The 26,978-nt window shown below is 51.5% G+C and overlaps 13 protein-coding genes across 13 annotated transcripts; 5 read left to right on the forward strand and 8 right to left on the reverse strand.

Moving 5' to 3' along the window:
- Nucleotides 1-535: 535 nt before the first annotated feature.
- On the reverse strand, nt 536-4,560 carry M438DRAFT_298163 (putative nuclear condensin complex subunit Smc2). The gene is made up of 4 exons (XM_029901976.1): nt 4,435-4,560; nt 2,673-4,380; nt 2,172-2,621; nt 536-2,117 (listed from the first exon to the last, which is right to left on the reverse strand). Exons 1-4 carry the CDS (start codon nt 4,500-4,502, stop codon nt 798-800), a joined length of 3,546 nt encoding a protein of 1,181 aa, XP_029760340.1. The 5' UTR covers nt 4,503-4,560; the 3' UTR covers nt 536-797.
- A 143-nt stretch (nt 4,561-4,703) lies between these two features.
- M438DRAFT_346221 (rab GTPase activator) lies at nt 4,704-6,542 on the reverse strand. The gene is made up of 8 exons (XM_029905621.1): nt 6,464-6,542; nt 6,381-6,405; nt 6,268-6,327; nt 6,189-6,216; nt 5,796-6,138; nt 5,192-5,743; nt 4,881-5,138; nt 4,704-4,827 (listed from the first exon to the last, which is right to left on the reverse strand). Exons 1-8 carry the CDS (start codon nt 6,507-6,509, stop codon nt 4,736-4,738), a joined length of 1,404 nt encoding a protein of 467 aa, XP_029760341.1. The 5' UTR covers nt 6,510-6,542; the 3' UTR covers nt 4,704-4,735.
- A 193-nt stretch (nt 6,543-6,735) lies between these two features.
- Nucleotides 6,736-7,708, reverse strand: M438DRAFT_406216 (MRP-L47-domain-containing protein; the record flags this gene model as incomplete). Its single annotated transcript, XM_029909829.1, has 3 exons — nt 6,736-6,937; nt 6,996-7,148; nt 7,202-7,708. The coding sequence occupies 3 exons, from the start codon at nt 7,706-7,708 to the stop codon at nt 6,818-6,820; spliced, it is 780 nt and encodes a 259-aa protein (XP_029760342.1). The 3' UTR covers nt 6,736-6,817.
- A 966-nt stretch (nt 7,709-8,674) lies between these two features.
- On the forward strand, nt 8,675-9,792 carry M438DRAFT_355956 (uncharacterized protein; the record flags this gene model as incomplete). Its single annotated transcript, XM_029907071.1, has 2 exons — nt 8,675-9,047; nt 9,098-9,792. The coding sequence occupies 2 exons, from the start codon at nt 8,675-8,677 to the stop codon at nt 9,790-9,792; spliced, it is 1,068 nt and encodes a 355-aa protein (XP_029760343.1).
- Nucleotides 9,793-10,696: 904 nt separating this feature from the next.
- On the forward strand, nt 10,697-11,734 carry M438DRAFT_320150 (hemolysin-III channel protein-like protein Izh2; the record flags this gene model as incomplete). The annotated part of the gene is made up of 2 exons (XM_029902866.1): nt 10,697-11,265; nt 11,330-11,734. Exons 1-2 carry the CDS (start codon nt 10,771-10,773, stop codon nt 11,732-11,734), a joined length of 900 nt encoding a protein of 299 aa, XP_029760344.1. The 5' UTR covers nt 10,697-10,770.
- A 575-nt stretch (nt 11,735-12,309) lies between these two features.
- On the reverse strand, nt 12,310-13,494 carry M438DRAFT_274454 (TPT-domain-containing protein; the record flags this gene model as incomplete). The annotated part of the gene is made up of 3 exons (XM_029900714.1): nt 12,310-12,633; nt 12,691-13,387; nt 13,442-13,494. 3 exons carry the CDS (start codon nt 13,492-13,494, stop codon nt 12,310-12,312), a joined length of 1,074 nt encoding a protein of 357 aa, XP_029760345.1.
- Nucleotides 13,495-14,387: 893 nt separating this feature from the next.
- On the reverse strand, nt 14,388-15,866 carry M438DRAFT_346225 (aldo-keto reductase). Its single transcript, XM_029905622.1, has 3 exons — nt 15,149-15,866; nt 14,908-15,093; nt 14,388-14,853 (listed from the first exon to the last, which is right to left on the reverse strand). Exons 1-3 carry the CDS (start codon nt 15,737-15,739, stop codon nt 14,707-14,709), a joined length of 924 nt encoding a protein of 307 aa, XP_029760346.1. The 5' UTR covers nt 15,740-15,866; the 3' UTR covers nt 14,388-14,706.
- Nucleotides 15,867-15,956: 90 nt separating this feature from the next.
- On the forward strand, nt 15,957-17,198 carry M438DRAFT_274503 (Methylthioribose-1-phosphate isomerase; the record flags this gene model as incomplete). Its single annotated transcript, XM_029900717.1, has 2 exons — nt 15,957-16,480; nt 16,535-17,198. 2 exons carry the CDS (start codon nt 15,957-15,959, stop codon nt 17,196-17,198), a joined length of 1,188 nt encoding a protein of 395 aa, XP_029760347.1.
- Nucleotides 17,199-17,403: 205 nt separating this feature from the next.
- Nucleotides 17,404-17,694, reverse strand: M438DRAFT_375102 (uncharacterized protein; the record flags this gene model as incomplete). The annotated part of the gene is made up of 2 exons (XM_029908550.1): nt 17,404-17,583; nt 17,635-17,694. 2 exons carry the CDS (start codon nt 17,692-17,694, stop codon nt 17,404-17,406), a joined length of 240 nt encoding a protein of 79 aa, XP_029760348.1.
- Nucleotides 17,695-17,894: 200 nt separating this feature from the next.
- Nucleotides 17,895-22,419, forward strand: M438DRAFT_298187 (uncharacterized protein; the record flags this gene model as incomplete). The annotated part of the gene is made up of 2 exons (XM_029901977.1): nt 17,895-20,521; nt 20,571-22,419. The coding sequence occupies 2 exons, from the start codon at nt 17,895-17,897 to the stop codon at nt 22,243-22,245; spliced, it is 4,302 nt and encodes a 1,433-aa protein (XP_029760349.1). The 3' UTR covers nt 22,246-22,419.
- A 285-nt stretch (nt 22,420-22,704) lies between these two features.
- M438DRAFT_380767 (uncharacterized protein) lies at nt 22,705-23,546 on the reverse strand (the record flags this gene model as incomplete). The annotated part of the gene is made up of 3 exons (XM_029908891.1): nt 23,126-23,546; nt 22,852-23,070; nt 22,705-22,798 (listed from the first exon to the last, which is right to left on the reverse strand). The coding sequence occupies exons 1-3, from the start codon at nt 23,281-23,283 to the stop codon at nt 22,705-22,707; spliced, it is 471 nt and encodes a 156-aa protein (XP_029760350.1). The 5' UTR covers nt 23,284-23,546.
- Nucleotides 23,547-24,085: 539 nt separating this feature from the next.
- Nucleotides 24,086-25,423, forward strand: M438DRAFT_274167 (26S protease-like protein regulatory subunit S10b; the record flags this gene model as incomplete). The annotated part of the gene is made up of 4 exons (XM_029900691.1): nt 24,086-24,296; nt 24,350-24,736; nt 24,789-25,245; nt 25,303-25,423. The coding sequence occupies 4 exons, from the start codon at nt 24,086-24,088 to the stop codon at nt 25,421-25,423; spliced, it is 1,176 nt and encodes a 391-aa protein (XP_029760351.1).
- A 326-nt stretch (nt 25,424-25,749) lies between these two features.
- M438DRAFT_406224 (uncharacterized protein) lies at nt 25,750-26,491 on the reverse strand (the record flags this gene model as incomplete). The annotated part of the gene is made up of 1 exon (XM_029909830.1): nt 25,750-26,491. The coding sequence occupies exon 1, from the start codon at nt 26,344-26,346 to the stop codon at nt 25,750-25,752; it is 597 nt and encodes a 198-aa protein (XP_029760352.1). The 5' UTR covers nt 26,347-26,491.
- Between the last annotated feature and the right edge of the window lie 487 nt (nt 26,492-26,978).

Below are 26,978 nucleotides of genomic sequence, written 5' to 3' on the forward strand. Positions count from 1 at the left end.
GACCCAATATGCTCGAGTCGATCGTCCCAAGCACATGGGACTCTGCGGCTCGGTCATCGCGTCCATGCAAACTGCCTACCATGACCTCCCTACTTCGTTCCTATTCACTCTTCTTCGATTTGCGTAGACTTGGCTTATCACCGTCTTCTCTCGTCGCATCAATTTCCCGTTGATACCATGGCTACTAAGAGACTGCGTCTTCGTTTGTTGATCGCTGTGGTTTGCTTCGCCATCTTCACATTCTGGAACTCGTCTTATCTGGGAAATATCTTGAAAGTGACGGTGAAGAGAATGCTGTTGACTCGTTCGAACTGTGCAAACAAAAGTGCGAGACATCGACCGCGTGCAAACAATTCTCCTTCAGTAGTGATGGACGCTGCAAAACTCGAGTAGATCCAAGACTAGGCAAGGCATCATCTAGTGTGAAGTCAGGATGGTTGCATGATAGGATAGTACGGTTCGAGCAAGATATGCCACCGTGCGGAGCTGAAGGTTGGATGTTGTGAGCGCTTCAATAAGCTTATATGTATTTTTTCGTACATAAGATGAACAAACCACAGTTGCCCGAAAGCCAAGCACGGAAGGTCCAGCAGTACAGGGTGCGTTGATTGATGAACAAGAAAACGTAAAAGTGCATATCTAGAATTTACAACGGGATATCTCTCTTCTCACAAAGCCAACCCAAAACTCCACGACCTGTCAAACAACAAATTTCCTGAACGGGTCGACAAGACATGAACCAAAACAACCTCCAAAAAGCACAAGAGAATACGAAAATGGACTGCGGCAGGAGGCTCCTACTTGAGGTCCGCAGGCGTGAGCGATTGGACCACAGAGGTACCATCGGAGAACCTCGTCTTGAAGATGCGGTTCGCATTCTGGAACATGCCATCCTTCAAACTGACAACGATGAACTGACTGCCCTTGAACCTCGTCTTGATCAGGCGACCGATGTTTTGTGTATGTGACAGATCCAGCGCAGCGTCGACCTCATCCAAAATATACATGGGTGCGGGTGAATATTGAAGCAGAGCGAGAATAAGGGATAATGCGATGAGAGAGCGTTGACCACCAGAAAGTTCGGTGAGCGATTGCTTCCACACTTTTCCGAGACAGACCTTGACCTCGAGACCTTTGGAAATGTCGCCACTGTCTTCTGGTGGGTCCAGTTTCGCTGTGTTGCCACCTGGTAGCAGTTCATTGAAGATGTTACCAAAGTCGACATTGACCTTGCTCCATGTCTTGTGCAGGGCTTCCTTCTTGTACTCGTCCAGTTGAGCGATCGTCTCCTCGATCTTCTTCTTGTCACGAATGACAGTGCGCATCATGTTCTTCAACGCAGCTTCTTTCTTCTCCACGCTATCAATCATGTTCATGACCTTTGGGTTGATTTTCTTCTTCATTCCTTGGAAGCGTTCGGAGAGACCGGCGAGTGAGCGTTTGCTCTCAGTCATGTTCATACCGTTGAAGTCGTAAGGTGTATTGGGTCGGCCAAACGAGTCGATCTCGTCAGCTATCCATTCGTGCTCTTTCTCCATTGTTTGCAGCGTCTGGCGTGCAGCTTGTTGCTGCTTCGAGAAGTTTTCGATTTGATGACCAAGCTTTTGTGCTTCCAGACCCTCCTCGGTAATCTGTGCAGACTTGGATCGCGAGGCCTTTTCAAGGTCTGCAAGTTCAGTGTCGTAGCCCGAAAGCTTTTTGCGCTCGTCGTCGAGTTGTGCTTGAGCATAGTCGTGCGCGTCTTTTACCGCTTGTCCTTCGGTCATCAACGACTTCAATTCCTCTTGTTGCGTCTTGAGATTAACTTCGGCGTCTTGGAATTGCTCTTGAGCGGCTGCAAGATCGCTGCCACATTGCTCCGCTTCGAGCATGGCATCTCTCACTTCCTGCTGCAAAGGTCTGATCGAAGCAGAGTTTTTGCTAAGCGACTTCTTGAGCTTATCAAGCGCCGCTTGCAGTTCCACGAGCTTGCTGTCCTTGTTGTTGTTGAAATCATTCATATCCTTTTCGATTCGCTTGACTTCCTTGGCGGCTTCATCCTGGCGTGATTTGGCCTCTACTATACTTTGCTTCAAATCAATGATGCCAGCTTTTGTGTCGGCAATTGCTTGAATGATCTAAAACTTGGTTAGCTCATTACTCAAGCTCAGCACGAAGTAAATCCGACTCACTGAAGACGACGAGTTGCCGTTAATTTGCTGCTCAGCAAGTGAAATTTCATGACCCTTGAGATCAAGCTGCTGCTTGAATTGTCTCGCGGCATCGAGCTTCTGCTTCTCTTGTTTCATGGTCGACCGCAGCTGGTTCAACGATGCCTGTCTTGCGTCGAGTTCCCTTGTGATCTCGTTCAACTGCTGAAGGGTCACAAGTACACCACTTGTCTTTGGAGAGCTACCACCAGACAGTGTTCCTGAAGGATCGTAGACATCGCCCTCTAATGTGACACTCTTCATGCGGACAGCAGGATCGAAAGTGACCTTCTTTGCTGTGGCGGCATCTTCACAGATTAATGTGTTTCCGAAGACGTACTCCATAGCGGCATTAACTTCTTCTTCATATCCGATGAGGTTAAGAGCAAGGTCGCACTTGTTGTTCGACATGTTTCTTGCAGCACCAATTTTCTGGAAAGGGTTAGCGATGTTCAGGTCTTAAGAATCTCAGTATTAACGTACCTCCGATGCAGCTCTGAAGGCAGAAATCTTGTTGAGGGGAATGATGGTGACTCGCTTCTTCAACTTGCCGTTCTGGAGCAATTGTGTACCTGTTTGCGCGCTGTCGACTACAACATTGTATAAGCGGCCCCCGGCACAGATTTCGAGAGCTGTTCCTGCTTGAGTGAAGTTTTTGTCCAGAGCGAATAGCTGCGCTACCAGACCCTTGACCTTGGAACGGTCAAAGTTGGGCGTCGGGTCGCTGTAGCTGAAGTCGATGTTCGCGACTCTTCTTTTGAGGCCATCAGCTTGCTCTTTTAGCTCGCGAATGCGTTGTTGCAGCTGTGATTGCTCTTTGTGCATGGCCTCCTCCCTACCAGCCTCATAGCCAATTTTTGAGAGCTCGGCTTCTAGCTTCTTAGCATGTGAGCGCAAGCCATCCAATTCCTTCAATAGGCCAGCATTTTCCTTCTCGGCCTTTTTTGCACGAGGCTCATCCTCTTTCAACCGCTTCTCCAGATGCGAGATCTTGAGCTTTGCTTGTTCCTGTTCGGTGGAGGCTGCACTGAGTCGGTTGCGAGCATCTTGCAGCTGGCCCTGATAACCACCCTCTTGGCCTTCTTTTGAGGCAACACCAGTTTGTAATGTCTGCAAAAGCTCCTCCTTTTGCTCGACCTCGGCAGTCTGTTTCTGTAGCTCGGCGTTTGCAGCATCATATCTCTCCTGGAGTTGTTTGTGCAGGTGAGATTTTTCTTCGAGTTGTTTGCCGAGTTCTTGGAGGGTTGCCTGGCTCTTTGCGCGGTTTTCGCTTTCTTCGGTCATGCTTGACTTCTTGAGATCGAGGACAGTGGTCAGTCTGACCAGCTCGTGCGAGTGTTCCTTGACCTTGTCCTCCAGAGCCTGGAATTTACCGCCTTTCCTCAACTCCTTGTCTCTTGCGGCCTTGACCTTGTCCATGTCTTCTTGCAAAAAGGCGATCTCGTTCTTCAGCTTCTCTGCGTTGCTCTCGAGGAACAGAGCTCGCTCTCTCTTGTCGTTCAGGTCCTTTTCGCTTAGGCGAAGCTTCTCCTTGCTCTTGAGATAGTCATAAGCCACGACCAGTCGCGTCAGGCGTTCCAGATCATTTTGTGTCTGTTGGAAGTCGAGGAAGGCTCTCTTCTCTTGTCGCAATTTCTCCAGCTTGGGTTCGATTTCGTCGCGCAGAAGTTCCATGATCTCCTGGACCTTCATTTCTTTCTTGGCCATGGTGCGGAAAGCCTTGTCTCTGCGATCCTCGAACATACGTGTGCCTGCAGCTTCCTCGACCATCCCAAGAATTTCCTCCTTCTTCATGTTCAAAACTTTTGTAATGCGACCTTGCATAATGAGGAAGTTGGGGTTGTTGATGTTCAACTGGACCGACTGGAACAGGTTCTGGACAGTGGTTTGCTGAGCGCGATGTCCATTGATGAGGTACTTGGAGGTGCCACCCAGAACGATTTGGCGAGTGACTGAGATGGTGGGATAGTCTTCGAAACCGATGGGCGACTTGGCCTTGTCCTTGTTGTCAAAGACGATGGTCACCGAGGCCTTGGTCACACCGGCCTGGCCGCGCTTGTAGATGAGGTCTTGCAGGTTCTGGGCGCGGACCGTCGTCATGTTGGTGATGCCGAGAACGAAACATATTGCGTCGAGGATGTTGGACTTGCCACTACCGTTCAGACCAGTGATGGAGTTGAAGCTCTCGTCCCTTTGCGCAAGTCAGTCGTCTGCCCATAGCGGTTGGAGAGGCGCGGGAACATACCAGCCCGAGATGACGGTGCGCACGGCATACGACTTGAAGCCGTCGATAATGACTTCGATGACCCTCATCTTGTCGTTGCTGGCGCTGGGCCACTGTGTGCGTTTGTCGGGTCAAAGTTGTTTCGTGCAGCTTCTTGTTGTTTACCACTACTTTGTTTACGACCAACGCTCGGCGGGAAGCTGCAGCCGACCGAGCCCCTCACCGAACTTCACATGCAAGTGTCAGAACGGCAATTAAATGAGAAGAAAGAACAAAAATATCATTCCCGCGCCGGCTGTTGATTTCTCTAATTGACAATCGTCTACTCTTCCGCCACAAGGTTCTGACCCTCGCGCAGACCCTCGACCACCAACTCGTGACCCTCTGCTCTTCTGTAGATGTCGCGAATGTCGTCTGTAACTCCATGTCAGCTTTCGTTCCATCCCTCTTCTGCATTGAAGACTTACCAGTGGTAGTCTCGAAGTGGCTGGTTGCGTCATAACTTCTGGAGATGAAGATGTTGTCGTTGCTTCCGCTCTCAAGAGGCTCGTAGATGGGGATAGGAGGTCCCATGAACTTCTCCTCAATCTTGCCGAGGCGGTCGAAACCAGCCTGCAACTCGAGGTGGTGGTTGCTGTCGCTCTCGGCAATGGTTGAAACAATGGCAATGTAGTATCCCTTGGGAGCCACGTTGTGTGCCCACGAAACCATGGCGACGTACACGTCTGTCACCTGTTAGCATTGCTGCCTGTCCATCTCGCTTCTGCTTCAGGCTTACCGTGCTTTCTTCCAATCTGCGACTGAGGAATGATAAGTTGGACCGAGTCCGAATTGTCTGTCTTCTCAATGGGGTGGTTCAGGATGCAGATCGCCTTCAGGAGGTGACCAACAGGCTTGACCTTGCTGGGGAAGTATGAGGGGTCTGCCAGAATCTTGCTGCACTTTGTTGTGAAGGTCATGCCCTCGCCCTCTTGATCGCGTTCCTTCATGGTTGCCTTGATACCGACGGCCTTGCCATTCTCATACAGAATCTCGTCGACATCGGTGTTGAGCATGTATGTACCTCCGTAGATGGCACTGAGGCGAGCAAAGCCCTGAGGGAGCTCACCCAGACCGTACAGGGGGTAGATGTAAGGCGACTTTCCGTATCTGGCCATCGAGTTGACATAGAGTCTGATGCGCGAGATGGCATCTTTAACACCGCCCTTCTCGTTGACGTAGTCGTCGGTCGTGTACAGGGCCATGCTGTGTCCGACGAGGTCTCTTGTGGTTGCCTCTAGGCCGAACTTGTCGTAAACTTCCTTCATGGTGGACTGGTTCAAGTTCATGCCTAATTCGCACGTCAGCCTTTGCCCTCCTCTAGCGACAAAATTGCGGCATACCGTTGTGTGTAGCGGGGTCCTCCTCCTTGTATGCGCCAACGAATTCCAAGAACTTCTTTGCTCTTCTCTTCTCGAACAAACCCATCAGAGGACTACGGAGAGCCTCTGAAGCATCCGTAGGAACCTTTGCGACGTTTGCCTTGTTGCCGGCACCGGTCTGAACGTAGCTGCCAGCGATCTGCTTGAATTCGAGGTATCTGGTGACATCGGTCGAGACGAGGATGTTGGTGAGCTCTCCGTTGGACATGAGGAGCTTAGGAACCAGGTCGATGTTCCAGTCGTTGGGGCGACCGTACTTCTTCCAAGGCTCGCTGCCGTTGTCGTTGCCATACTTCTTGAAGAGCTGAGAGAGGTGAGTTTCATGTCGAGACTGCAGAGTCGGGAGGATCATACGGCTTCGATGTTGATGGATGCGGCCTCACTGCAGAGCGATCAGCGATATGCACCAAGACGTACGAGGAGGGGTACCCACCCGCCGTAGTGGTCGTTGCGGTCGATGTGCAGCACCTTCTTGCCCTTGACACTCAAGACACTGTGACGACGTCAGCTTCTCGTCTTCTGTTAGATTAGCTGTCTTCTGCTGACCCGGAAAGAACACATTCGGTGAGACCTTCATCGCCTTGGTTAGCTCTCTTGACCGCTATAACATGGATGCGGGGTTGCCATACCTGTGCCAAGCACAACGACATCGTACTCGGGGGCGATGTCTTCCATGTTTGCGTGTGGGAAGAGGGGATGACAAGTTTCAGTCGTCGGGGAAGAATACCAAAAGATGGGCAGGTGGTAGATGTAGAGAAGTTGATCCAAAGAGCGAGACGGGAAGCTCCCTCTTAGTGACGTGGGTTTGTTTCGTGAGATTAACAGGGGCTTGGCCAAAGCCTCACATCGCAATAACCATTCGACTTTCCATATATTTATTTGACCATTATATTGCCTTTGGTTTCATTCATCTTCTTTTCAAATTTGTTGTACAAGTTGTCATAATACACTCGGTCAAGAAATACTGAAGCCCCTGATCCGCTTTATACCCGCGTCTCCTGCTGTGTCTTGATTTGCTCAGGAACCACTTGCGATTGAGCCTCTGATGAAGGCACTTGGCTGTCCTGTTGTGCTGATTGGATTTGCTCCGGCTCTGTGTACTCCTGCAGACAAACACCGTCAGTCAATGTTCCATTAACACTCGCGCATTGAACAACGTACCTCAAAGGCGCTTTCTGTGGCGGTGTAAGAGGGCTCTCCAGCTTTAGGATAGAGATTCACACTAGGGTCGGACTCAGCAAGCATACGCGCATCTTCCCAAGCGTACCAGCGCTCGGTCAGAACGTGCTTGATTGCCTTTTGTGTGTGCTTGACCTGTCGGCGTGTTAGATGGCTTGCACCCAAGTGCAACTTTCGGCAGGACGTACCTCTTCTTCTCTGGCTCCTGCTTCGTATTCACCGTAGCCAGCCTTTGCCTTTCCTCTCTCGTACGACTCGGTAGACAATCTGTTTCTCTCCCTGACGCAGACCCACCACAACTTGTGCAAATCCTCAAAGTCCTTTCCTCTCAATTCTTGGACAGTCCATGCTCGGCCGTGGCTGTTGTCGTACTCTGGTGTCGCAAAAGGAAATCTCTCACGGTTGAAGAAGCCCCAGAGTCCGTGGTTGGGGTCCACGTCGATTTCCGAACGCTCCTTGCTGTCGGTAACGGGCCTGGGGAGGTCCTCAGGCTTTACGGAGAGGGTTTGGCGACGGCGAAGACCAGTGCGACGAAGAGCTGATACACCTCTTTTGGGGTTGCCGTCGCGACGAGCAGATAGCGGGCTCGATGTCGAGAATGAAGAGGTGAAGAGAGACGGGAGAAGGAAGGCCGGTGGTAGGCTCGATTGGCGGATTTGCAGACCCTGCGAAAACAGTCTGCTCGGGACTGACATTGCGAATATATTTCGAGGGGTGATATTAGCAGAGTGGAATCTCTGTGTTGTCCAGGGACTCTGTCGCGATGCAGGCGATCATGAATTAACATTTCCAGAGCGCTCTGCACGCCAAGCCCATGGATACGCACAAGCCTCCCCGCCGACACCAACCTCCGCCGTGTCCGCGTTTCTATCACATCCAATCTTCGCTCGAATTTCAAGCTTGGAACTATCATCATTGATCTTACACAAGAGAGCAGAGTGATTGACTTGTGGGGGAGACTGCTCTGAACAGTCATGAAAGGTCACAGAGAATGAGGCCGAGACATTGCACCTCGAACAAGCACGAGACCGAGAGGTCGGGGATGAGGTTTGTACGCAGATATCGGACCAGGCGACAAGGCAAATACGAATAGACATGCAGTATTCCGTTACATGTTTGAGGTGGCTACATAGCTCGACGAAAACATGACATTTATGGTTTCGGTGTTTGTCTTTGGAGCACATGGACGATGGATGCTGCGTGTCCGGTTGCAGCTCACCAATCACATGGGACAGGGTCGGTAATAAACGCCACTGCCCGCATGTCCAAGTGCTCTCGGCTTTGTTCACTCTGGACCTCAAGCACTCGTGAAGCAAGCTGCCCCTCGCTTTCTTTCACCTTTCGCTCACCTTGCCCTCTCTCCATATCCCCCTTCTACCCTTCCGCCGTGTGTTTTTGCGACTCTTCTCGTCCAACCGAGTTCTGCTCCAGTCTGTACGTATCCAATGCTCAATGTGGCAGGCGCTGCCCAGCTCGCTGCTTCCTATTCGTGCATTCTGACAGTGAAGCCATACAGCACTTCCGCTTCTTCACCTCCCCACCCCCTCACAACTTGATCAATTACCACATCATCGACTTCGGACCTGAATCGCCTAGCACATATCTTGTGACTCGTCTCATTCATCAGCCGACCTCTTCATCAACATCGGCATCCCAACATCATGTCTGAAGAACAGAACCACCTGGACTCCGGTATGGACAACCTTACCCTGGAGAACAACAACAACGAGGAACTCCCTCCCCGCACTGAAGAGGAGTACAGCGTCGCTCAGCTCACCCTGAGAGCCATCGTCTCCTCTAAGGAAGCAGGCGTCATTATTGGAAAAGCTGGCCAAAACGTCGCCGAACTCCGTGACAAGACTGGCGTCCGCGCAGGCGTCAGCAAAGTCGTCCCCGGTGTCCACGATCGCGTCTTGACCGTTCTCGGCCCTCTGGACGCTGTTGCCGCTGCCTACGGCCATGTCGCCGACGGTCTGCTCAAGGGTGTCCCCCAGCTGGGCATGGGCGGTGTCGCCTCGAACCCCAACACTCACCGTACGTTGAATCTCGTTTCACTTTATCGCTCAATAATTAACCATTCCTAGCTGTCCGTCTCCTCATCTCCCACAACCAGATGGGCACCATCATTGGTCGCCAGGGCCTCAAGATCAAGCAAATCCAGGATGCTTCCGGAGTTCGCATGGTCGCCCAGAAGGAGATGCTTCCCCAGTCCACCGAGCGTATCGTTGAAGTTCAGGGCACTCCTGATGGCATCCAGAAGGCTGTCTGGGAGATCGGCAAGTGCTTGGTCGACGACGAACAGCGCGGCTACGGCACCATTCTCTACAACCCTGCTGTCAGAGTCTCCGGTAGTGGAGCTGGTGCTCCCGCTAGCAACGGTCAGTCTTACCCTTCCGGTGGCCGCTCTTCCTACAACCGCACTGGCAACGGTACCGACTTCAGCGACGCCCCTGCCGCCTACACCCGCCGTGAATCTGCCCCTCGCGCTCCTGCACCCATTGCTGCCGAAGACGACGAGGACATCCAGACTCAGAACATCAGCATCCCTGCCGACATGGTTGGCTGCATCATCGGTCGCGGAGGCAGCAAGATCTCTGAAATCCGTAAGAGTTCGGGTGCCCGCATCTCCATCGCAAAGGCCCCTCATGACGAATCTGGCGAGAGAATGTTCACTATTACTGGATCTTCAAGCGCCAACGAGAAGGCTCTGTACCTGCTCTACGAGAACCTCGAGGCCGAGAAGATGAGAAGAAGCCAGATGCCTCCCCAGGACGCTTAGTTCGCTAATGTATCAGCACCGGCGCGTGCTTGATTTCTTGTACGCGGGACTCAATGCCCTTTCCGTTTCCCAGAAAAGTCTCTTCTCGGTCACATCACGACGCGCCCTCTATCCTCTACCGCCCATGGTTGCTCACCACGACAAGTAATTCCTTGATACTCGCTACTTTTCTTACTTTCTTAACCCCGACATCCCTTGTACGTGGCCGCCTCTTTCCTCACCAGAGGGTGCACCAGTCACTGCCTCATTCGATGACGAATTAACGAAACTCGCTTTTCTTTTTTGACTGCAATCACACGAGCGCCCCCTTTTTTGTCGAAGCGTTCTGGCGATTCTTTCCTCCGGGTTTGTGAAAACATTGCTGGAAGTTACAGAAGCGCTCAGAAATGGTTGATGCATCGAGGGTGTACTTGTTTTTTTCCTTTTCGCATGCGGAGGCAATTGCTTCGATTATAGCTCGATACCATTTCTATGCCTTTCTGTAGAAAAAAGTCATTTCGACCGAAAACAAAGAGGAGTGCTACATTCATCTGATGATTCGTGATGTGATGTTCATCTGTTGCGTGATTGCTTCTGACGCTTTGCATCTGTCCACACAGGCTTCTGTCAACAATAAAGATAACTATTCACGTTGGCGAGCCTTGAGTCCAACCATCAATGTGCTTCCTTAGCACGCAACAATGACCCGCGCGGTACTTGTCATGTAGAAACAGATTGACATGAGTAGCGCAGTAGAGGTATCGAACCAGCGATTCCCACCACTTCCACGATTCCCATGCCGTCAATCATGCGATTTCGGACCCTTGTATCCTCCATCCCGCGCTTTTCCGACCCACCTCCTGCCAATTTTTCCTCCAATACCGCGGACATTGAATTATGACATAGCATGCGAAACGGGGGAGTACAAATAGCTATGTGAGCCCTACTGCCTATCATTGCGATTCCCCTTCAAAAAGAAAATTATAATGCCGCTATACCATGACGGAAAAACAGCAGCGACGAGACTTGGATGGACGTACCACCCTGACTTGGAGTCAACTTCCGGAAATCTGGCGACGACGAGATAATATTCATCTTCTTCGAGGGTATAGGCCTTTGAATGAGAGTTATACACAATGTCTGGCTAGTCTCTTTCACATCCACAATGAGACTGTGAATATCTGGACGCATCTGCTCGGTATACCGCTGTTTCTGCTTTCTGGGTTCCACCTCTGGATGATCGTGTCGACACAGTATTCTTCTTCCTCGAATCATGATATAGTGGTATTTGGGTGTTTCTTCGCTGGTGTCACTATCTGTCTATCTTTGTCGACCGCTTTCCATACATTTTCTGCTCATTCAAAGGATGCGCATGATCATTTCCTCCTACTGGATTTCATGGGTATACTTGCTTTGATAGCCGGATCGTGGATCCCAGGGATCTACTATGGATTTTACTGTCATTCTACCGCTAGTCAGATTTACTGGAGTATGGTGAGTGTTCTTTATCACCACAGCTAAGTCGTTCGCAAAGAAAAGGTGAACACTAACTCTATAGATCTGCACCACCACCACAATCTGTGCAATGGTAATAGCTATACCATATTGCCGCACGTCAGCTTGGAAACCATTCCGCACAAGCATGTTTATAACGCTTGGTCTCAGTGGAATTATACCAATGACCTATGCCGCGTATACTTTTGGTATCGCACAAGCGAATTTGCAAATGGGTTGGAAATACATCGTCTTGGAAGGTATCTTTTATCTCTGCGGCGCGGTAATCTATGCGTGCAGGATACCCGAACGCTGGTACCCGGGCAAATTCGACATCGTGGGGGCTTCACACCAGTGGTTTCATGTATTCGTGTTGATGGGTGCTGGTGCGCATTTGATGGGCATCGTTCAAGCGTTTCGATATAACCATCATCCTTTCACCAGAATGTGCGAGCATTTCTGGGCATGAGAGGCGAAGAAGGGAGTTAACAACGATAGCCGCGCATCGCAACACAACCAACCTCCTTATCTCCAACGATGAGATGTTGTTTTTTTGAGATTGGATGAGACACAACCTACCGCTGGAAGTCTAATCTATTGCTGGAATTATGGGACATCAAGCTTCAAGGGGCAGGGATCTTAGGGCTATCAAGATGATTCCGGTACAAAGGGAGTGCCGTTGCTGCTTGAGTGCAGCGACATAACGTCCAGTTCGTGTTATCCTTCATCCGATGGAGTGAGGTCCGCGGGCTCCGAGACCGTTTGAAGCCATCGTATCCTCTCCTTTGGAGCAACGAACATGTTCGGCCGGGGCTTGAGAGATATACTGAAGGTGCTCGGTCAAAGTGCCTAAATACGAATTTAGGGGCTGAGATTGATAGACACGCAGGCATTAGCATCCGAGCATCTTAAATCAAACAGGGGGCCGAGGCTACATGCAAGACACAAAGAATTGAGAGTACTCAGAATAGAGAGTCATGATGGAGAATCATAAAGATAAAGACATTATATACACCTCTTTCGTCTAACCAAAAGAAGTCTGAATCAAGCGCTCTTAAACCCAGGACTCTTGGGCTCATCCTCGCTCTTCGGTGTCACTGTGACCTGTTGAGCCTCGACAGCAGAGATAGGATCTGCCTCACTCGGTCTCCTGTAGTCCGAGAATTTGGTCACTGCTTGTCCGTAGAAGACGCGGACTGCAGGTGCGCCTCCTAATTGGTAGTATGCGAGTCCGCCGAGTGCGACCGAGAAGCCGAAGAACTGGATGCCGGATACGGGGTCGTGGAAGAAGAGCATAGATGCAAAGACGATCATGATGTTCTTGAATACGCCGGAGAGTGTGAGGACGAGGGAAGATGTTTTGCCAATCTGTTGGTTATTAGCATATCTGAGCATGGGCTGTCTTTCAGGGGCTGGAAAACATACCAAGAGTAACGAGGCAAAGTTCAAGAGGAATGCCGCTGCTGCGTTGAGACCGAGAGTGATCAAACCCACGCGCTCAAAGTCTGCCCAAGTCATGTGTGGTGCCTCGAAGACAAGCGCAAGCACACCATTGGTGATTGCGCAAACAGGTGCGAAGTAGTAGAGCGAGACGAGGGGGTCCATCTTGAACTCGGCAGAGAGCAATCTCTGAATCATGACCAGTCTGGTGGCTTCGAACACAATGCCCATGAGTTGGTATGCGACGCCCAGACCATTGAACTTGACTTCGCCGAGAGATGCAATGATCACGCCGACCACGATGATGCAAATGTTGCCGAGAGCAGCGAGAGATGGCTCAGAGAGACGGAACACCCAGGTTGCGAGCAGAACAGCAATAGGGGCTGCAGCCTTGAGCATCTGGACAAAGCTGACATTGAGGTAGAGATATGTAACGTTGCCGCAGACCAGAGAAAGAGAGAATAGAAGGCCGATAGGGAGAATGGCGCGGATGTATGTTCGTTGTGTCATGGGGACTGTATGGCGCGAGTCAAGGTATCCTGTATAGCGGGCCATGATTTGTGTCACCACAGCCGACGAAAACATGTGCCATGATGTGAGAAAGATGGGATATCTGAACTTGGCGCTATCCAGAATCCATTTGTTGAACAAGATGACGAGAGAGCTCATGCCGATCCATAGTCTGTAAAGTCCATACGTGAGTCGAAGGCCGAGATGTTGCTTATGGGTTGCTTACGCTATGAAGAATGCGGGATGCAGCGACGACACTTTCGATGTTTCGACCGTCATGTCTTCACTGTGTACGCTTTCGCTGTCGCTAATGTCTTGCGAGTATTCGTCTGGTGACAGCAACGGCGCGCTTTGCTCGGTCTTCTCATTCAATATCTCTTGACTCATATTGCGAGATTCCTTTTGCTTCAAAACAATGTGAAGAGAAAGGATATGGTGTCGTACGAAGAAGAATGTGGCTTTGGTGGAGATCGGGAGCAAAAGAGTGGGATCGAGAGAGATACGAAAGGGAATTATCGAATTATAACATTACCGGAGCCGCACAATATTAGGAAGCAAGGGGAGAAGGGAGCAAATACGAGGTCAGAGGGTGATGGTGGCTTTTTGATCGTTCCTTCCCTTACCTATGCGATATTTCTTGTCTCTACACACATATAAGGTTTTCCTTCACTGCGATACGAATGGAAAGGGCTGATGACCACCAACGTCTTTAGGCGGCTTGCCTCGTGCTTACCGGATGTAGCGGGCCAATGTGGTAGCAAAGTCAAAAAGCGTGTGTAGCTGAGAAAACGTGATTATGATCCTCCCCACCAAAAGTTGTCTTCTGTCGGCCAAGCTGCGGCCTTGCAGACGCCAAAATTAGCACTTTGTCGCTACACTTGCACCGTTCCCTCTAGAATCTAGATCGCGGTCAATTTTAGCCGGTAGCCTATCACGACGTTTGTGCCTGGAAAGAAACATTCTGGAAGGAAAAACAGTCGGTTCTCCAAAACAGATTGTCATAGCATTGGGTATGAGTGCGAGTGTCATGTCAACAAAACAAGACGTGCGCCATGGCTTCTTCAGCTGTACCACAGAGGTAGCCAAGCTGTTGACTTGCGGCGCAGTCAATCATACCCGCTTTTCGTATTGCACATGTGGAGGTAAACTTTATGGCGTACTTTTCGAAGTTTGTCCCGAGCATGTCATTATATTTGGGAGATGAGATGTGCCGATCTATCTTTGGGATACATAGAGAAAGAAGTAAACACGATGACCGTTGCTCGTGTTGCAACACATCCAATGCATCATACATCGTCCAGCACGTTGGAGCAGTTCTCCAGGTCTGAAACATTGACTAAGGAAATAGGAGGTTCGCTTTTGGTTTTCGCACGTTGACAGGAACACGGGGTTTGTATGTGTTCATGCAGGTGCTGCTGCAGATGTAACAAACAGTCATGCTGCTACTATTATGCATAACATTTAATCTCCTTTTGCTGCACATGATGCAGTTTAGTTGTCTACGGCCTGGACAATGGCACCTGCTGCACCCTGGTCCAGGTCGTCCAACTTGCTCATATCCTCCTTGCTGATCTCAAAGTCATAGATGTCTGCATTGTCCTTGATTCTGCTGGGAGTATCGCTCTTGGGAAGAGGAACCTGGAAAGCTATGTCAGCGCCAGTTCGTGAGGTGGTATACAGAACTCAACTTACCCAACCCTTCTGCAAGCAGTAACGAATCAAGACTTGGCCGGTCGACTTCTTGTACTTCTCGGATAGCGATTTGAGTGTCGGGTCGTCGGCCTTCTGGTTGCGGACCAGCGGGCAGTAGGCTTCAACGACAATGTTGTTGGCTTGGCAGTACTCGACAGCCACACGCTGTTGGTTCCAGGGGTGCAGCTATAAGCCTCGTTAATATCGCGCGAGCCAATGGCATGTTCGGGATTCAGCATACCTCAATCTGGTTGACGTGCGGCGGCCAGACCTTAGCGAAGGTCTTCAACTCCTCAATCTGACCTTTGCCGAAGTTGCTGACACCGATTGCCTTGGCCTTGCCCTCCTTGTGCAGTCTCTCAAGCGCAGTCCACATAGTCTTTCTACCCTGAGGGCCAGAGCTGGGACTGTGGATCAAGAACAGATCAACGTAGCCGCCCTCGTCGATCTTGTTCACACTCTCGACGAGTGATTGGTATGTCTCCTCCTCATCCTTGCCGGGGCTCAGAATCTTGGTAGTGATGAAGACGTCCTTGCGATCGACGTTGGACTCCTTGACGGCATCACCCACCAACTGCTCGTTCGCATAGTACTGTGCACTATCGATGTGGCGATAGCCGGCCTCGAGGGCAGTCAAGCATGACTTCTTGCAGGTAGGGCCATGCGACTGGTAGACACCGAAACCAAGAGCGGGAATCTTGACCGACGAGTTCGGCAGAGCAAGAGTAGACTGGAGGGTGAATTGGGAAGACATGGTGTATGCGCGATTCTGTACTTTTGAAGAACCGATCAGTTGATTAGAGAGAGCTGAGAGACGTTGGAGAGGCGACATGGCTGTAGCTATGCATGAGGGGTCAACAAATACTGGAGCTAGCTAGACTCATGACGACACTTGATGGCTGGCAAGTGGGACCAGACGACGATGCTATCGTGAAGGCAACATTGTATGGTCAAAGCTCTCGGCGGGGCAGAAGCAGAAGTCGAAGTCAACATTCTGGCGGGGCAGAGAATTTGGCATACCACTTTACACAATATCAATCATATCAACCATGTCTCTCGAAGCGATCAAATACAAGCGTGGTCAGCTCGACATTTTGGATCAACTTCAGTTGCCTCATACTGAGGTCTACGATGAGGTCAAGTCTGCACAGGATGCATGGCACGCCATCAAGGAGATGAGAACCCGCGGCGCACCTGCCATCGCAATTGTTGCTGCTCTTGGTCTGGCTGTTGAACTTGAACTCATTGCCGGGAAGAAGGAATTGTCAAGCGTTGCCGAAGAGGTTGAATTTTTCATTAAGGAAAAGCTCGAGTATCTGGTCACCAGCAGACCCACCGCTGTGAACCTTGCAGACGCAGCAAGAAAGTTGCAAAAGATTGTGCAGACGGCCGCAAAGGCCCAGAGTGCTTCAGGAACTTCAGTCAAGGACGCATACGTCCAGGCTGCAGAGCAGATGTTGGTTGATGATGTTTCGGACAACAAGGCCATCGGCGAGCATGGTGCCGACTGGATCCTCAAGAACGCTGCTGGAGGAAAGGACCAGGTCAGCATCTTGACACATTGCAACACTGGGTGAGTGTTGGTCACAGGCGAGAGTCGTGAAACTCATGTGCTAATTCTATCGAGATCTTTGGCAACTGCCGGTTACGGTACCGCTCTGGGAGTCATCCGTTCTGTTCATGCCAGAGGATCACTCAGGAAAGCGTTCTGTAGCGAGACCAGACCTTACAACCAGGGATCACGTTTGACTGCTTTCGAGCTTGTACATGACAAGATCCCCGCTACTCTTGTCACTGACTCTATGGCTGCTGCACTCCTCCGTCTCAAGGGGCCTACTGAGAACATCGCAGCCATTGTGGTTGGAGCTGACCGCGTGGCTGCCAACGGAGACACTGCCAACAAAATTGGTACCTACTCGCTGGCTATCTTGGCCAAGCACCACGGAGTCAAATTCTTGGTAGCAGCACCGCGTACGACTATCGATCTCGACACCAAGTCTGGCGCAGACATTGTCATTGAGGAGAGAGCAGGCAAGGAGATGACGATGATCAAGGGACCTTGCTACAAGGGATCATCACTCGACCTGAAGCAAATTGAGACAGTCAGCATTGCCGCCAACGGCATCGATGTATGGAACCCTGCTTTCGACGTGACACCGGCAGAGTTGATCGACGGAGTGGTGACCGAGAAGGGAGTGGTAGAAAAGGGATCAGACGGAGTGTTCCATTTCGAGGATATCTTTGCGGCTTCTGGGTCTGATGTGAAGCCCACGACTGTTGGCGGCCTTTGATATGGCGAGAAGTGATACCCCATCTGCGAACAGATACAACATAGACCAAGCTCTTTCTATCTATATCATGTTGGCTTGAGCATAACGATTCTGTATTGCACTCGACAGCTAGACTGATGCCGAGGACAAAGGGAGCTTCCACGCAGCAGTCAACTGCTGGGTTGGTATAATAATTGCAAGTTTGACTGGATTCAATGCAGGCACTTCATTGACCGGATTGATTTGACTGGTTCTGAGAAGAGGAGGTTGCTTCCGGAGAAGTAGAGTCAGACTGGTCTTGCTGGCCAGTAGCGGCGAGGAGTTCGTCTATCTTTGCTTCGAGGGCAGCAAGATGGTTCTCGAGGGCAGTAGCCGTTTGCTCGCCGCGGTTAAGCTCTTGGAATGCCTGTCGGATGTCAGGTCGGATATGGTCATGCTGCTTCTTGAGGCCAGGTACCTTGGCAAAGTCGGCATCCTGCAAGTCGTGCTCTGTCTCCCCGTTCTGTTTCGGCGGCATGATGTAAATTGTAGTGAATTGTGTCTGCAGTCAACAACAGCCCTTTGGTGCCTCTCTCACATGAAAGACACAATCGGTGACGCAGTCATGCTTGGCACCAGTCGGACCGTGAACCTCCGCATCCCACGAGCAGCCAGCAGCGCCAGCCCAATCTCGACTTCCCGATCGCGACTTCCTCTCGAACGCGACGGTCAACGACCATGTTCTCGGGCTCCAATTCTTTCCTGGGCGGCGCCAACCAGGGCCGTCCAGGCCAACAGCAGTATGGACAACAGCAGCCACAGCAGAACTTCGCCGGCTTTGGCCCCCAGCCTACAGGCTACATGCAGCCGCAATACACCGGCATGCCCCCCATGCAGCAGCAACAGCAACAGCAGTCGCTACAACCTCAGGCCACTGGCTTCCCTCCTCAGCAACAGCAGCCTCAGCAGAACCAGTTCCAAGGAGGTCTCATGCCTCAATACACCGGCTTCCCTCCCCAGCAGCAACAACAGCAGCAGCAGTTCCAGTCGCCTCAGCAGACAGCTGCTCCCCAACAGCAACCCCAGCCCACTGGCATGACCTCGTCCCAAATCGCCGACTCGTTCCGCTCCACTCCTGCTCAGCAGCAGCCCCAGCCTCAGCAGACCTCGGCCGCTTCGTCTAAGATCCCCAACATCCGTCTGTCCTTCATCACTGCTCAGGACCAGTCTAAGTTTGAGCAGCTCTTCAAGTCTGCCGTCGGGAATGACCAGGCTCTCTCTGGCGACAAAGCCAAGGATCTCCTCCTTCGCTCAAAGCTCCCCGGCGATGCTCTGTCCCAGATCTGGATGCTTTCCGACACGACAAAGTCTGGCCAATTACTCTTCCCCGAGTTTGCCCTGGCCATGTACCTGTGCAATCTGAAGCTTACCGGAAAGGATCTTCCTGCTCAGCTACCCGAAAGAGTCAGGAACGAGGTCTCTAGCATGGTCGACATCATTTCTTTCGGTGTGGCCGATGCTCAGCCAGCTGCCCAGTCATCCAGCAATGCCCCCAGCTTCCCCGATGTGCCGACTATCCAGGCCCCTCAACCTCAGCCTTCAAGTAGCCAGCTGCTCTCTCAGCTGAATCCCCAACCTACTGGCTTTCAGCCTCAACCCACTGGTTTCCAGCCTCAGCCTACTGGCTTCCAACCTCAGTCTGGTGGCCTCCAGCCTTTCCAGTCTCAGCCTACTGGTCTGCAACCTCAACAAACTGGTTTCCAATCTCAAGCGACAGGATACACTGGCCCTCGTCCTCCAATGCCTCCAATGCCCACCGGCTTTGGCCAAGGCCTTTCACCTCAACCCACTGGCTTCCCTATGGCGCCACTCAATGCCCAGCCTACTGGCCGTCCTGGCCAGTGGGGTCTTGTGAACGCCCCAGCCTCTGGTCTGCCCAACTTGCAGGCTCTTCAGCAGCAGATGATGCCTCAGCCTGGTCGCGAGACTGGTTTCAGCACTGCTGGGCTTCGTGGTAACGCCACTGTTCCCTGGGCCATCACCAAGGACGAGAAGAAAATCTACGATGATATGTTCAAGGCTTGGGACGGTTTGAGCAGAGGCGCCATTAGTGGTGCCACAGCCATTGAAATTTTCGGCCAGAGTGGTCTCGAAAAGGACGATCTAGAAAGAATTTGGACCTTGTCTGATCCTCACAACAGGGGCAAGTTGAATCTGGATGAGTTTGCTGTCGCTATGCATTTGATCTACCGCAGGTTGAACGGCTACCCCGTGCCAGCCAAGCTTCCTGCTGAGCTGGTTCCTCCATCTACTAGAAACATCAATGATGCCATTGGAACCATGAAGTCGCATCTTTCCCAAGACGCACAATCGAGAAGAAGCACCGGCGCATTCTTGCAGCCTCAGAAGACTGGTGTGAGCTACCTCAAGAACCATTCTTTCGCTGGCGCAGGTGCAAGTATTGCCGGTCCCCGTAAGGACGCGACCGTGTACAAGAACAACGACGAAGATGTTGGCTACCGCTCGTCCGCACGCCGTCGCACCGGTGATACTGGGCGTACCGCTTCTCCTGCCCAGGACAAGCCTGTTGAAGAAATGTCTGTTGATCAGCTGAAGAAAGCTATCCGCGAGAAACAAGTTCTTCTCGATGCTATGGACTTTGAAGACGAGGGTAGAGCCGACGAAGAGGACGCCCTGGATCGCAAAGATCGCAAGGAGGCCGATGACCTCTACAGACGCATTCGTCGTATTCAAGAAGATATTGATGGCCATCCCAACTCCGGCTTCCGTACTACCGACTCCGATGCCGAACGTAGAACCCTCAAGAGACAACTCCAAACTCTGTCCGACCGCTTGCCCGAATTGGCCTCTCATGTCAGACGCTGCGAAAGAGCTATCGCAGATGCACAACTCGAATTGTTCCGCCTCAAGGATGCCAAAGCCAACCCCAGCTCGGCTCCAGCAATTGTTGGCACCGGACCCGGTGGCGCTGTGACAGAATCCGATCGTCTCAAGGCGAGAGCCAGAGCTATGATGCAAGCTCGTTCGGCTGCGCTCACAGGCAAGCCTGCTCCCGCTGCTGCTTCTGGTGACGACGGTGCAGGCGCTGCTAAGAGATTGGAGGATGAAAGTAACCGTGTTCGCCTTGAGAGGGAAGAAAACGAGAGAATGGTTCGTGACGTCGAAGACTCTGTCACGGAGTTCAGCAGAACCATTGAGTCTAGTTTGAAGGAGGGTTCCGAAGATGCTGCCACTGAACACGAGAGAAGAAGATGGGAAGATGGCCTTGGTGTTGAAGATGAAGTGAAAGATTTTATCTTCGACATGCAACGAAGCAGCAGAACCGCTCGCATCAGAAAGGACGAGTAAGACATGGATTAATTTGCAGACTGGACCGAGCTGACATCTTTACAGGACATCCAACCCTCGCGATCGTGTTGCTTCGCCTCGCGCTGAAGAGGCTAGTCGCAGTAGCAGTAACGCCCGTGTGGAGAGCTCTGCTGCAAGAAGCGAGACACCCCGTGGCGGAGGCTCTTACAACACCTACAAGACTGCCGAGGACCGCGCTGCCTTCATCAAACAGCAAGCAGAACAGCGTATGGCCGAACGCCTTGCTGCTCTGGGTCTGAGAGCGCCTACAAAGCCTGGAGAGTCTGCGCAGCAACGCCAGGAACGTGAGCGTAAGGAGCGTGAAGATCGTCTGCGCCAGGCAGAGCAGGAAGACGCTCGCAGAGAAGAAGAGAGACAACAGAGGTTGGCTGGAGAAAGCATCGCTCCTCCCACTGCAGAGAAGTCTCTAGGAAAGAAGGCCCCACCCGCACCCGCACCTCGCAAGAACCGTGGCGACTCTGTTGGCAAACAAGAAGAGCAACAAGCCAAGGCTGAGGCTCAACGTTTCGAGCAACAACAGATGGAACAGGCAATCAAGGAGCAGCAGTCAGCCCAAGCATCCGAAACCAGGGAACTCGAAGACGAAGAGCGTCGACAAGAAGAGGAGCTTCGCAAGGAACGTGAGGCTGCTGCCGAACGTCTTCGTGCACTTGAAGAGCAAGTGCGCCAAGGCAAGCTCAAGAAGGCTGAAGAAAAGAAGAAGAGACAGGCAGCTTCCAAGGAGGCCGAGGAGAAGGAATCTCGTCTTGCTGCACAGCGGGCCGAGATCGAAGCTGCCAGGGAGAGAGAGCGACAGTTGCAACTGCAGCTTGAGAATATGAACGATGACAGCTCCGACGAAGACGACGGCCCTCAAACTATCACCCCCATGGAAAGCACGCCCGCTGCTAGCCAAGAGCTTCAAAGGGAAGTGTCTCCAGCTCCTCCGGCCGAGGCCGCACCCGCACCACCAAGCGCTCCTGCCCCTCCACCAGTGCCTACCACAATCGTCAGCCCACCAGAGGAGTCCAAGAATCCGTTCTTTAGAAGCATGAACCAACCTGCGGCACCTTCTACAAGTATCGCATCGCCAGCTGTTAGTGATGCCGCCTCTACCAACCCCTTCCACCGCTTCACTCAGCAAGATACCAGCAAGACTGCTCTACCCGAGCCTGCCGCACAATCGGCTCGTCGCACAGCCAAGCCTGCTGATGACGACGATTGGTCTGTTGTTGACTCCGAGTCTTCTGACGAAGACGATGACGCACCCACTGGTGGCAGCGCCAAACAGCTCGCGTCAATGCTATTTGGTACCATGGCACCGCCACGCCCACTATCGGCCATGGATTCGCCTGCCTCCAGCTCGCCCGCACCCCCTGCATCGCTGCCACCCCTTCCCCCACCGACACCCGACGTGCCACCACCGCCCCCAATGCCTGAGGGTGGTGTTGCTCCTCCAGCTCCCCCACCACCGCCACCAATGCCTTCGACTGGCGCTCCACCACCTCCTCCGATGCCCACCGGCGGCGCACCACCACCGCCCCCTATGCCTTCAGGCGGTGCACCTCCCCCACCTCCTATGCCTTCCGCACCTGCAGCAGGAGGCGCCAGACCCAACATTGGTGGTCTCTTAGGAGAGATTCAACTGGGCAAGGGACTCAAAAAGACGGTGACAAAGGATAGAAGCACTTCGTCTACCGCGGGTCGTGTATTGGGCTAGAGTTGATTGTGTTCCTTATCGTCATTTTGTATCCAACCTTTCTTGTTTGACCTTAGTGACTTGTCTGTTTTCAAAGTGTCTTGAGATAGTAAATAGTAGAAGTAGCTGAGGCCAGCTAGTAATTTGAGAAACTATATATCTGTCTCGTGTTGAGGTTGATATAATATCCTTCTCCAGTGAGTGAGTGTCTGCTTCTGCAGTTCCAAAGCACTTGACCTCTACGTTGCAACATAACGTAGTTCCTAGAAGAGACCTTGAACAAAGACAAATGCTTGCTCGGAATATTCCCAAGGTTGGACACCGGGGCACATGCACTTTCAGACACGACATAGGAGGAATGACATGGGGCCCACACGTAAACAGGAGTGCTCCTTCTCACCATGGAAGAGTAGCGACGAACTCTATCGACAAAGAAGGGTGCAAAATTCGTAAGCTGTTCATACAATGAGTACATATGATTCAAACAGACTGCGTGACAACAGGAGTGTAAAGTATTTTGCGATGGCGTCGGAGCATGTAAGAAGTGTAGACCAAAGGAATAGCGAACATAACCCTGTGATAAGTTAGTATGCATATACAGAGTAATCAGAGCATTAAAAGTCTTACAGAAATATTGCGTAAACGATGAGTGTGATAACACTGAAGGAGCCCAACGCTATGTTGGAAAGCGCGATGATGAATACGACCAACCATAAGGTAGTCTTGATGGCACCAGATGCGACGGCAAATGCAGGGCGTAGATCATGCTTAGCTAACATGACGATTTCGGCGACGATTAGGATGAAGCTGACACTGGAGAATGATATCCAGATGGCACCACTGGTTCTAGAGTATTCGTTAGCTGCAATCATCCATTGATTTGGGGGCAGAAGTTGCATACTCGAGGGCTCTACCCGCGCCTTCGACATTGTGGTGGTCAGTGAACAACGATTTGACGTTGAGTGCGACGGCGCCGAAGAACCAGCCAACGATACAGACGAGAATTTGCAGTACCCAGAAAGTGATGAGAAAGCCGTAGCTCCAATTCGTGGTGGTCATGTTGAAGTTGTGCAGTGAGATGTGTCGATATATGGGTTGGCGCTGGCGACTAAGTGGACGATTGATGATATTTGGCAGAAGCTTTGTATGTATGCAAATTTGATATTCGATGTAGAGAGAAAGGCTGGACAGGCAGAACGACAGACAGAGTCTTATAGTTGAGATTGCAGACCTACCTCGAGAAGACTAGGCGACCTACCCACACAGCATTGACACCATGTGAAGCACGTTGAGAGTGGCAGAGAAAGGATTGCAGGAATCAAAGGATCAATTACAGGAGGCTGAGTTGAGATGGGATGTGGCTTGGCAAGTCTCTGAGGATAGAAGCCTGACTCTCATCGCAGAGACATAGCAAGTCAGGCAGTCACGGAGTATATATTAGGCAACTCAGCCTCAAATTTGGAGTTTCTGCGGCACAAGCAGTCAAAAGCTGTTGTGTGGCTCAGCGCACTTGATCTGTTGAGACGAGGCTTGAATAAATTGAGAATGGATAGCTCAAAGCAAAGTCAAGTCAGTGCGACGAAGGATTGTTTCGAACAGAGGGCGAAGGAGAGGAAAGTGAGACGCGAAAAGCGTGAAGGAATTGTGGAGGGAGGATGAAACAGCATGCATGGATTGTGACCGATGCATAGATGATGAAGGATGTATAAAGACTTGGCGTTGCACGTGTGACGGCATTGGAAGCTCTCCGTCCATGATCCGAAGGCTCGCAGTCGGCCAAACATCATCCATCTACCACGAGCTTGTCGCCGCCTCACATCACACGATCTCATCGAACCACACACAGCTCACATCCGACACAATGAGCGCCGACCCTGAGAGAGAACACGCGCTGGATGGATACAAGACCAAGCTGCTGGAGTCAAGAGAATGGGAGGCAAAGCTCAAGGCGCTGCGATTAGAGATCAAGGGCCTGCAACATGACTTTGACGTTTCCGAGGACAACATCAAGGCCCTGCAGAGTGTCGGTCAGATCATCGGAGAGGTCTTGAAGCAGTTGGATGAGGAGCGATGTATGTTGTTGCCCGCTTGGTCCATGGGAACACAACTAACCCACCCTCCGCAGTCATCGTCAAGGCATCATCAGGACCGCGCTATGTCGTCGGATGCAGGTCAAAGGTCGACAAGCTGAAGCTCAAGCAAGGAACCCGTGTCGCCCTCGACATGACAACCCTCACAATCATGCGCATGCTCCCGCGAGAGGTCGACCCGCTCGTCTACAACATGTCCCTCGAGGATCCTGGACAAATCAACTTTGCTGGTATTGGTGGCTTGAACGAGCAGATCAGAGAGCTGCGCGAGGTTATCGAGTTGCCGTTGAAGAACCCCGAGCTCTTCCTTAGAGTCGGCATCAAGCCACCAAAGGGTGTCTTGCTATACGGCCCTCCTGGTACTGGAAAGACACTTCTCGCTAGAGCCGTGGCTAGCAGTCTCGAAACTAACTTCTTGAAGGGTATGTTGCCCTTGTCGTCTTCTGCTTCTAATCGTTTACTAACACACTGCAGTCGTCTCATCCGCCATCGTCGACAAGTACATTGGTGAATCCGCCCGCCTGATCCGCGAGATGTTCGGCTACGCAAAGGAACACGAACCCTGTATCATCTTCATGGACGAAATCGATGCCATCGGTGGTCGCAGATTCTCAGAGGGTACCTCTGCCGACAGAGAAATTCAAAGAACCTTGATGGAGCTACTCAACCAACTCGACGGTTTCGACTACCTCGGAAAGACAAAGATTATCATGGCTACAAACAGACCCGATACTCTCGACCCTGCTCTTCTCCGTGCCGGTCGTCTGGACAGAAAGATTGAGATTCCTCTCCCCAACGAGGTCGGACGCATGGAGATTCTCAAGATTCACGCAGAGGGCGTAGTGAAGGAGGGCGAGATTGACTACGAAAGCGTCGTCAAGATGAGTGATCAGCTCAACGGTGCCGATTTGAGAAACGTCGTGACCGAAGCGTGAGTTTTACCCCCTCTTGACACGCAATCAACAAGCATGCTGACATTCATCCACAGCGGTCTCTTCGCCATCAAGGACTACCGTGACGCTGTCAACCAAGACGATTTCAACAAGGCCGTCCGCAAGGTCGCCGAGTCCAAGAAGCTTGAAGGCAAGCTCGAATACCAGAAGCTGTAAATCATGACCACCTTCTGCATGCATCTACACGCATCTTTGAGCGGGGCGTTATTTTCAACTTTTCTGGGAAGGAGGTTTCCTCTTTCTTTTTCTCTCTAATGAATAGCAAGGAAGGACATGGGAGGATGGCATGGGCTGCTTCAGATTCGGCAGCAACTGTGTCTGCGGATGCGAACGAAAATACTGTACCATAGATCTGGAAACGATCAGTCATGATTTCGAATCGCATGTGCTCTCGTGACAAGACTTTGATCTATTGATACCTTGTATGTCCATTCTATATCGGGGCCTTCAACAATCTCTGGCTCGACCCTGTAGTACTTTGCTCACTTCTTCCTCGCCGCCTTTGTGCAAATCTCACCTGGAGCGTAGCGCTTCCTCAATCTAGGAGGCGTAGGCGGTTCCCTATCATCATCAAAAACCTCTTCAACCTCCTCTCCAACACCATCCTCACTTCCATTCTCAGACCTCTCCCTCTTCTTGTTCCAAAGCTTCTCCTGCCCACTAGGATCAGCCTGACAATGCCCCTCCCCATTCGCAACCTCCTCCACCATCCACTCATCCAACCCCCAAATGAAACTGCTCAACACACCCCTCCCCTGCAACTCCACCAACGTCGACCTCACTGCATCCACCACCCCAGACCCACTTTTCATCCTCCCATCTTGTCGAATCCCATCACGCAACGCCAGTGAAACCTTGGATCCAGGACTTATTTGCCGTTTCTGAGGGTCTGTGATGTTGAGAAGTGTTTGCAAGCCATCGGTTGGAACAGTTTGTTCGCGTATATAGCGTACAAGTGCATCTAGAGATTTTCTGGTGATGGAGAGGCGGGTGCAGGTTTCGTCGGAACTTAGTCGGAGGTCAAAGGTATAGGCTATTGCTATTGCTGTTTTTTGGGGGTCGGCTAGGAGGTCTAGCATTTTCTTTTCTTCTTTTTTTCTGTTTCTTGTCGTTTTTTGGGCTGTTCTTGTTGTTTTGAGTGGATGGTTGCAGAGTTGGGGCTTTTTTGGTGAATTGCTTTGCTCGGTCGGGAATGGAAAATTTGGATTCAATGAAAGCCTGTCGCGACAGTTGGTATTTGAAGACGTGCGCAAATCGAGAGACGGTGTTTCGCACACGAATGCGCGCCTGTTTAATGACCAACAAATGATGAATTATATACGATATTGCTGGACTTTGCTCATATCACAGGTTGTATAGTGTAATGGTTAGCACATCGGATTCTGATTCCGGTAATCCCAGTTCGATCCCGGGTACGACCTTTCTTCTTTTGCATCATTTTTTTGCCTCGTCGGCGATCGATCGCACGACAAAGCTGGCAGAGCATGCGGTGTGAGTTACATTCAGAGTTTTGCGACACAATTTTGCTGTCGTGCAGCGACGCCGGTATTGAGCGGACTAGTAAAACCCCCACGTACGCCAAGTCCCATACAAATTCTGGCCGTGCACGCTCGACCCCGGGTTTCCGTACTCAAATTCTTGTATACCTCTACGCCGCACGCATTGGAGCCTTCTACCGTGCCTGGAAGACCTATTTTTGAGAGAAAATTCC

This window comes from Aureobasidium pullulans (genome assembly GCF_000721785.1).
Source record: "Aureobasidium pullulans EXF-150 unplaced genomic scaffold scaffold_10, whole genome shotgun sequence".
Taxonomy (NCBI): Eukaryota; Fungi; Ascomycota; class Dothideomycetes; order Dothideales; family Saccotheciaceae; genus Aureobasidium; species Aureobasidium pullulans.